Below are 10,207 nucleotides of genomic sequence, written 5' to 3' on the forward strand. Positions count from 1 at the left end.
GTGGCCAATTTCAGGCGGGTTGGAGGCTTGCCACCACCCACTGACCCCTGCTGCTGCAGTAATGGGGAGCAGCGTTTTACCCAGAGTCCATTGTGGGTTGCCACAGTGTGACCCTTGGCTTTTCAGATTCTCAGGTGAGGGAGCTGGACTGATCATCAGTGGCGAGGGGGCAGAGGGACTTCCAATTTATAATTTTTCATGTCAGAGAATATCATAATATTTTAAGAAAATATGTAGCTAGCTGTATTCATTTAACTTATTCTGCTCCAACATAATATGTCCAAGGACTTCAGTGGTTTAGTGTGGGATAGGGCTTCAGACAACTCCAATACGATGCCTAAATGAGCCTTCTCTTCTTCTCTCTAAGAAAACCCCTTGAAAAAGACGGCAAACGGGAAGTCGGTCTGTCTACGTAATATTTCTCAGTGTGTAGGTGTCAGTTACTTGCAGTGTCTGGAGACAATTATGTCTGGCTGATCTTCCAAGACTGATGTGGTACTCTGCTAAAATTCCACCAGCCAAGCCAGGCAAAGACTCAACCTTGACATAACAATGAAAATATTGTTTAAAAGTGATATTATATGCTTGGGAAAGCTTAAAATCAAATCTTTGAAAACCCTAGATGAAAAACCTGCATATTTATTCAACCTTTGACAGATGCTATTTTGTGTATAATTTTCACCAAAACAAAAGCACACAAAAAATAACCCAACCACAGTTGATCAGATGTTGAGATACTGACTATTTCAAATACAGATTTATAGAAACAGTATTACTGCTTTGAGATTTTAAGAGCCATGCAGTGCTTGTTTGGTGTAATTCTATTCTTGATTGGAGTTTATCTAACTACATCAGGAAGTGCCTCGGACAGATGTAAGAGCAGAAACTCAGACTGACCCACAGTGTGATTGCTAGGTCTTCCTTGATTCACCCAGGAGAAACAAGTCCATCTTGTCTCTATGTCCCTCTGGAGAACTGGCTCAATACAGCCAAGAACTCATCCAGTCCAATAAACGGCTATCAAAGAGTAGGAGTTTATTTAGCTGCGTTTAGACAGGCAGCCCAATTCAGATATTTTCCCCACTAATTGGTCTTTTGAACCAATCACATCAGATCTTTTCACGTCAGATATTTTTCAGAGCTGATCTGATTGGTCAAAAGACCATTTAGTGAAAGAATTATCAGAATTGGGCTGCCGGTCTAAACGCAGCCTAAGAAATATAAAGGAAACATGCATAATATGATAAATGTCATTCATTACCACAGTTTCATTAACCACTTGGACTGATTCAAAAACCCAGAATTGATTGTTAAGGGTACAAGACTATCTGGATGTGCTCTCTAGTTCAGGTGTGACTCACTGACATTGCTGATCAGAGAAGGTATACTGCTCTGAATCCTCACTCTTTATTTTGTAATACAATTGTGATATACATATATACAGTTTGATACTTGAGAAAATTTAAATAATCTGTCATGCCTTCTGTTTGAAATAACTGAAATAAAGGACAATTGATAGTTGGCAAATTGTTCAGTTTATTATAAAAAAATATTTCAAACACAGAATATCTTGTTATAGAAATGGTACCATTTCATAACAAATAAGCATTTTTAGAAAGTAATCATGACTTCTCATCATAATAGTTCAAGCACTTTATGAATGGTATTGCATTTGAATGTCCTTTACATCCTAATTCAGTATCTGTTTACAACGTAACCTTCAGTAAATCCAAAGCAATTCACTTTTTGATGCTAAATTGAACAGGAAAATACATTTCTAAAGTTGGCTTAATTCGTCTAGTTGGTGCTCAGCGAAGCAGCAAATTACAAGAAGGCAAGGACCTCCAAGGGCAGAGAGGGAGCTGGGGAAAATACCATCCCGAGGATCTGTTCACATTGGATTGATCATATTTTGTTAAGTTACCATTTTGTTTTATCAGCAGCATGCTTTAGACATCAGACAGATATCAATCACGGGTCAATAGCATTGGAACTCTGATAAAACAATGCATTATTGCGGATGTTAGAGAAATATACAGTCATTTTTTTCTTGCTATTATTGGCAAATGGATCATGATGTTGCAGTTCAGTAATGTAGATGTATGTTACTGTTCAGTTCATCTTTTTTAAATGCTGCATAAAGACAGCATCAGTACAAATAATGAACGCAATATTCATTGATGACAAAATATATCAAATACATACATAACAAATGATGACATTTTCAATTTTCTCATAATGCAGTTGATTTAACAAAGTGGGGGTTTTTTCAGAGCAGTCTCTAGTACTCCTGGCTTGTTAGAAGTGTACAGTGTGGATATGTTTGCAGAAACTACATCTTCATATAAACAGAAAGATTGTGTCCAGAACACAGAGAACTGTGTACTACACATCAAGAGACTCACGTGCATTGGAACAAGAAGCAGGAAATGCAGTACACAGGAAAGAAGAAGAAGGAACTTGGAACGGATATACATCAATATCCCTCAACTACTGTTAGACTGATTGTGCAATCTTTAAGAAAACATGGAACCAATTTCGTGAATGTTTTGAAATGGGACATAATTATCTCCTCTTCCTTTTTAACATAAGTAAGTATTCTGCAGATATCCATATGGCAATGTTGCTAATACATTATTTATTCAAACTGAACAAAAACAAGTACGCATTATATTGTCTGCATTTGACAACGTCGTTCAGATATTCTTCATAATAAACGGTCACCTCGTGAAAACAACATTAGCATCTGCAATAGATGGTCATCTTAGAGAGTTAAGTTATGCAGCATATGAGCTGTTCAAATCATGGTTCAGATTTGCCATGGATAGCGTGTCTCCCTCCCTTCAACAGAGGAAATGAAATAAAACGGAGTATCCTGTGCCACCAACAACAGTAATTAATCATTGACATTTACTCCCATTTACCCTGGACCTTGTAAAGTCTGAAGCAAAATAAGTGAATTAGGTTAGCAAGCCCCATAGGTACTGAGAAGATTCATTTGAAAAAACGAATTTCTTCCAGAGCCACAACATGCATATTTGGCGACTGTTCAAATGTAGGTTGGAATGGGTAGTTAGAGAGGGTTTTCCGTCAGAGGGCTGAAATGAAGTAGGGGACACTTCAGGCCTTGCTCCCTCCACCCTTCAGCCTCAGCACTGGCTGCTAACCCTCAGGTGGAGTGCAGCAGGTGTTAAAACACACTCTGCCATAGAGCTACTCACTGCTAATGAGTCCTGTCTCGTTAAACTCTCTCTCTCTCTCACTGATGCTTCCATGCACATGGCTTTGTTTTTAGTGTAGGCCAGTTAGAGCAATGCCATGATTCCATCCGAAGATGAAGAAGTCCTGTAAGACTGGCCATTACAAGGCACTTCCATCTGCAGGAGCCAAGAATGTAAAGGCTGAGGCATGTTATTAAATGCTTCTCCAAGTCAGCAGCGATCCCGGAAGCTGTCATATTTTCATTTGGAGTTGCAGTTAGTTTGATTGTTACAATAGTGTTTAGTAAAAAAAATGTCCTGTATTGTTCTTTGTTATTCTTAATCAAAATATAGGTTGAAAATAATGAAAGAGTTAGTCACATGAAATGCAAAGAAATATTTGCTCCTTGAGTGGGCTATTGTGGATTTTGACAAATGAAATATTATTGTAAACAAGGGGAATTACAATGCCGTTTGAGAAAGGCAATATTAATGGTAAAGAATGATGCATGTTATTATATGTAAATATGAATATGTTTTAGATTAGGCCTACTTGGCATTTTCGTCAGTGAAATGCAATTGTGATTATGTCTCTTTTTCATGCTTTTTTCCCCTTCGAATTAAATCTGTGTTCCGTCTGTTAATGGTCTGAAATGTAGGCCTATTGCTAAGAACACGCATGTTCATCTTCAGAATTCCAGTTTGCAGATACTATAATCGGGGGGAAATAATGACAGTTATCAGTCGCACCCACCAAGTGCCCATAAAAATCTGTCCTCTGTTCTGGAAGATGATAATTATTGGTTGTACTACTATTATCATTTTCGCTGTTGATAGAGGAACCCTTTAAGTATTTTTCGAACGTAATTCCAGAAATAAATTGCTTTAAATTGGGCAATTTAAAGGAGAGAAGCCCAGTTATCCTTATAAGCGTTAATATTTTATAGAATTCTTCAAATCCAGAGATCCACTGTTAGATGCACATCGCAGACTAGACATTGCTCACCATGATGACAGCGCTCGCATTTTCAAAACACATTCGTAAGTTGCTTGTTCTGCTTTGAGTTCAATTATGTAATTAGGTTGATAATCACAGTGACGGAATTTAACTGCCTTTAATGTGTTATTCAGGTGAGGAGTTTGAGTTGCCGGGGGAACAGGCTAGTGGTGTTTTTGCTTTCGGCTCCTCCACAGCAGAAGGACTCAACATAGGCCACATTGACAAATAAAATGAAGATCTGGATGGTTGCTGCTTCTTCGTCATCCTCAATGAGTGGTGCGCAATGGAGTATATCTGATCTCCGATACTGGGGATGTATTTTCTTCTTTTTCATCACATGATTGTCGATATTCAGTAAGTGAAAATGGTGACCTATCGTCGTTAACACTTCATCTAAATGTTGAATGAAATGTGGATCTCATGTATTCTTACTGTAACCATAAATGTTCAACGTGCCCGTTATAGCCTATGGATCAGCGTGGTTTTTGAACAAAATGTCCTTCGAAAACTGAGCCAATAACAAAGGGAAACGGCCTAATCTTTAGTCAGTCGTTAGTTCGGGTAAATCAAACGTCCTCTGAAAAGCATTGTTCATGCATACATAGGCTACAGTCGTAATGGGAAACTGGCCGCACCCCCCACCAACCTCGCTGGGAATTATGCTAATTGAATGAGACTATGTTTAATATTTGGCTGTTTTACGATTAAACTAGCCTATATTATTATGTTACAGAGTAAATTGAAAAATGTTAATTGTAAAATGATTTGTTTGAATTTCACGACAAATCATGATCTTCTAGGCCATTTGGATTTACCAACTGCTGGGCCAATTAATAGGCACTAATAGATACAGAGGAGGTGTGGGCTGCATGACTAACAGCATGGGCCTGCATGCTCGCGCCATATTTAATACGGTATTATAAAACGATTTACTTCCCATTAATGGCAACTGAGGGTGCATCATTTAGTATATTGTGAGAGCTGGGCAATACATTTATGGCAGCCAAAGGACACCCAATATGTATTATAGCAAAGCTATAGCATAATGCACTCCTATTTAACATGTACTGGACAATAATGTGGAAATGGGTGATATTTCATTTGAAATGAAGGTATAAATAATAAATATAATCACTCCATTTTCCACTCTCAACACAACCTGTTAAAATGTTTAAAAAAAAATACAAAAAAAAAATGACATTGCTTTACCATGCTTCAATAGCAGCCTCAAATGAATTATATGTTTAACCCACAAAATGAAAAATGTTTACATCGGTTGACAATCTACGCCTACTAGATACTATTATTGTTTTGTAGGTTGATAACGCACGTTATATAGGCTACTACAGGCATTTTGTTTCTGGTCATGAAATGATTGCACATGTGGAGAATAGAGCAATAAAAGGCTACAGCCAGTGGTGGAAAAAGTACCCAAGTGTCATACTTTAGTAAAAGTAAAGATACCTTAATAGAAAATGACTCAAGTAAAAGTGAAAATAACCCAGTAAAATACTACTGGAGTAAAAGTCTAAAAGTCTTTGGTTTTAAATATACTTAAGTATCAAAAGTAAATGTAATTACTAAAATATTCCTTAAGTATCAAAAGTAAAAGTAAAAGTATACATCATTTCAAATTCCTTATATTAGGCAAAACAGGCCGTACGATGTTCTTGTTTTTTTTCTTCAAATTTAGGAATAGCTAGGGGGAACGCTCCAACACACATCATTTCCAAACGAAGCATGTGTTTAGTGAGTCCGCCAGATCAGAGACAGTAGGGATGACCAGGGATGTGAATTGGACCACTTTCCTGTCCTGCTAATCATTCAAAATGTAAAGAGTAATTTTGCATGTTAGGGAAAAATGTATGGAGTAAAAAGTACATTGTTTTCTTTAGGAATGCAGTGAAGTAAAAGTAAAAGTAGTCAAAAATATAAATAGTAAAGTAAAGTACAGATTCCACGCAAAACGACTTAAGTAGTACTTTCAAGTATTTTCTACTTAGCTGGCTATAGCCTATATGGATAAATGTTGCATAGAAACAGACTAATGGTTTTACAAATATCAAGTTTAAGAAAGTGTTTATTTTCACAACAATATTTTAGCATGAAACATAGGTTAGTCATTGCTTGAATTGATCAATTCAACCAGGACTCAGATATTTGAGACCATGAGCCATTGCGAGTGTTAAATATATGGCTAATTATGCGTATGAAAATGAAACATTAGTGTTATGCTAATTCATCTTGCTTCAGCTGTGGCTCAGAGCACTTGAGACTGGCATTTGATCAAATAGACCTGTACGTAATATATCTGTGCATGTGAACACCTAAAGACGCTGTCAATAATTAGTAAATCTATTACAGTTTGTTTTGAGATATCGAAACAATATCTAATGAGAAATAAAACATAACTTTTCTGTTAAATAGGCCTATAACGCATCAAAGCTACACCTCAATGTAATCATACTGCTATTTCTGCACATTATCATTTTCAGTTTTTAAATTAGAATAATAATAATAATAATAATACAGGCTGTTTTTTAATGTTTAAATGAACAACAGGCCTATCGATACAACAGGATCTAACCATAGCCTACTTGTGATTGATAATAAAATAGGCTATTTCTTTATAAGAAACAATTGAATTATTATTATTATTATTGTTATTATTATAAAATAGGCTGGATTTAATTGTGTGTTGTTTCTTTTAAAGCAGATATTTAGGATTTCAGTGTCTATTTTGCTAATACCTTTCTCTGCTACCTAAGCAATATTTTTTTTATTGACATCTCAGGGCTGAATCTCAGGTTTTGTTGTTTTTCTTGAGTTTATCAGGTCCAAAGGACCCAACCTCAGGATCGCCAATCGGCATCATTCTTGGATAGAGTGGACCAATCAGCGACCGTCTTTGATGAATATTCATGATCCCTGATTCAAACCTTTGAGCGAGTTTGTCTAGACCCAGTGCATCATACCTAGACTTTTCACAGAGACAAACTACATTTTCTTATGAATGGAAAGAGAAAAAATCAGTACAGCTTAAATTGGGATCCATCCTTCACTGAGATCATAGAAGAAAACAAAAAAGGAAGAGGAGAGATCCGCCAGAAGAGATGACAATGACTACAATACCAGAAAGTCTTAATAGCCCTGTCACAGGAAAACCCGTTTTCATGGAATTTGGGCCACCGAGTCAACAAATGTCGCCTTCCTCAATGTCTCACGGACACTATTCCATGCACTGTTTACATTCTGCTGGTCATACTCAACACGAGAGCTCGTACAGTCCAGCCTCGTCTTTTCCTAGATCTTTAGGTTATCCATACGTTAACTCCGTCGGCAGCCATTCCTCAAGTCCATATCTCAGTACAGTGCAGTCGTACCAAAACAGCTCGGCACTAACACAGACACAGTTAGAAGATACAGGTAAGCTTTCAACTTCATCCTTTTTGTCTCTATAAAGTTCTTGGAACCATTTGGTTTCTGTTTTCGGTCCAGCAAGCAAACGTTGGATTGGTAAAGCAACCCAGATGTTGGGGTATTAAGCTCGGTAATTATTTATTGCGTAATGCTATAAACAATGTACGCAATTAAGGGTAATTATACCTAAACTACAGCCTGTAAAACTTGCACTGTGATGCGCATTGCTGTGCAGCGACTTTGGCGGGCTGTCTCCTGAGTAATTTTGCTATTTTCTCCCCTTCTCAGCACCAGAGACAGAGAAGAACACAGTTGTAGAAGGCGGAGAGGTACGGTTCAATGGGAAAGGGAAAAAGATTCGCAAACCAAGGACTATCTATTCCAGTATGCAGCTACAGACTCTAAACAGAAGATTTCAACAAACTCAATATTTGGCACTGCCAGAGAGAGCCGAGCTGGCAGCTTCAATGGGACTCACGCAAACACAGGCAAGTCAACGTTTGCTACCTTTACATTTATTTAACGCTTGCATTTTAATGTACTTTTGAACACGTTAAACAATTGTAGGCCAATTGGTTACATTGGCTATTTATTCTCTTTTTGGTTGTGTTATAGACCGCTGTCTTCGTGTTTTGAATAAAGTTGGGTTTTATCAAATGTTTCATATTGATTATCATCATGCTGATGTTCTATGAAAAGTGTACAAATATTTCGAGGCTGGGAAGAAATCGAAGCTTTTACATAAACCTTATTTCGACATTCCAAATCAAAATGGTGCCTTACTGTCCCCTGGTATAGAGTTTCTTGAAATTGCCCAACTAGACAATCTTAATGACCTTGATTGTCTCTCTCTTTTCAGGTAAAGATTTGGTTTCAAAATAAGCGATCGAAGTTCAAGAAACTGATGAAGCAAGGTGGTGGAACAATTGACAACAACACTTTAGCCCAGTTTAATGGTCGCATATCTTCGACTGGCTCTCCGGTAGCACCGGTTTGGAGCTCACCGACCACCGTGAAAACATCCGTGGGTACACCTGGGTCTTACATTCCAAGTTACACCTCATGGTATCCAACTGCACACCAAGAGTCTATGCAGCAACCGCAACTCATGTGAACATAACAGTGAGCTAAAAGACCTGCCCCGCCCTCTATACCACCATGGCCCATATCAGGAGATGTTGGGTCAACCACCCAGCGTGGCCTTGCACTGGCCCGCTGCAGCCATGCACAGATGTAATCCGGAGTTTGCTCCCAAAGTTGCCAGCTGACATGTCGGCCTCCTCATACCGACCGACGCGACAGAGAACAAGAGCCCTGTGAGTCGAGAGACTGAAAAGGCACCGTTCGCGCCCAAGGGCAACAAGTCCTTTCATGTCACCGACAGACACCGGAAATTGTTATGAAAAATGGGTCCTCAAGCTGCTCTTATGATCTTTTGTGACATTTTAATAGGCTATGTGTTAAAGTAAATATATTGAGCTGTAACAAGTCAGTGAGAGTAGGCTATATTTATGTTTCCTATGTTTGATTTTAAGATTTGCTTAATTTCTTATCCCAATTCTGATTTTAAAAAAAATGGCGTATGAAGCCGCACGTTTCCAAGTATCAGATGTAGGTCATGCATCTCCAACGAAGGTCAACATAGTGATTTGACCATGACCTTAAAACCTAGCTTTCAAACAGACAAAACTACCATTGGTCTATAATGTAACTTTGACCAACGAATGTAGGCAAATCCAATTAATAGTCTTATCATTTTGATGGGCATGGAATCGAATATCGAGTCCGTCCCTTAGTTCGTTCCTGCGCCATTGCGCTCGACACATGTCGGTACCATGCTGTTTTGTGTGTTAATTTAAGTTAAATTATTTCGTTTTTTCAAAGTCTGTGTGTTTATTTAATATGCAGGTGTGTTTGACTTATGAAACGACAACAACGTGTTGTAAATGCTGCTCTAATGCAAGCAAAACTCCTCTTCTACGACGGAGCCCCAAACATGATGTGAAAAAGTTGAAATGGCGAGTGGCTGCTTGAGAAGAGCACTAAGTTGATCCCGAAGATGAAAATACGGTTTGTCATTGTTTGTTATGTGTTGCGCGGGTGGATGTACATAAGGACAATATATAATAGGATTTTTTTCAGCTTTGGTTTGTGCTGTAGCCTAATAATACATTGTGAAATAGGGTTTTTGTGTGTTTAAGATGAATGTGTTAAGCAGTCTATAGAAATATTTAGTTTTGTATTGATCACTTTAATTTATTGCTTTGTTTTATTGAAGTTATGTACATATTGTTGAAAACAGTAAAAAAAATATGATTTAAAAGGACAGTATGACGGTGTCAGTAATATTGTGTTTATAGGCATGGTGCTGAGTGGGGTGGTGGTAACGATTAGAAAGTCAAGTAAAACCCTAAAACAAGTCCATGTAGGCTTGCGATGTGACAGCTATTTCTTCAGGACGTTATATTTAAAACGAAATCAGTGGTAAGATACAAGGTAATACAATAAAGCCTTTATGGTTTTCATTTTCATTAGTCTACAATGTGCAGCACCGGCCGTATAGCCTACATGTGATTAGGAATAGGCT

At 37.8% G+C, this 10,207-nt stretch overlaps 1 protein-coding gene across 3 annotated transcripts; it reads left to right on the forward strand.

The window, feature by feature from the left end:
- Positions 1–3,791: 3,791 nt before the first annotated feature.
- On the forward strand, positions 3,792–9,948 carry LOC115160757 (homeobox protein Dlx1a-like). 3 transcript variants are annotated; one of them, XM_029711127.1, is made up of 5 exons: positions 3,792–4,241; positions 4,332–4,554; positions 7,028–7,626; positions 7,909–8,108; positions 8,480–9,948. In XM_029711127.1, exons 3-5 carry the CDS (start codon positions 7,314–7,316, stop codon positions 8,732–8,734), a joined length of 768 nt encoding a protein of 255 aa, XP_029566987.1. In that variant the 5' UTR covers positions 3,792–4,241; positions 4,332–4,554; positions 7,028–7,313; the 3' UTR covers positions 8,735–9,948. The 3 variants fall into 3 exon arrangements, with proteins under 3 accessions (XP_029566987.1, XP_029566986.1, XP_029566988.1); XM_029711126.1 differs by having other exon boundaries at positions 3,792–4,554; XM_029711128.1 differs by lacking the exons at positions 3,792–4,241; positions 4,332–4,554 and having other exon boundaries at positions 6,873–7,626.
- Positions 9,949–10,207: the final 259 nt, after the last annotated feature.

Source organism: Salmo trutta, chromosome 24, assembly GCF_901001165.1.
Source record: "Salmo trutta chromosome 24, fSalTru1.1, whole genome shotgun sequence".
Lineage (NCBI taxonomy): Eukaryota > Metazoa > Chordata > Actinopteri > Salmoniformes > Salmonidae > Salmo > Salmo trutta.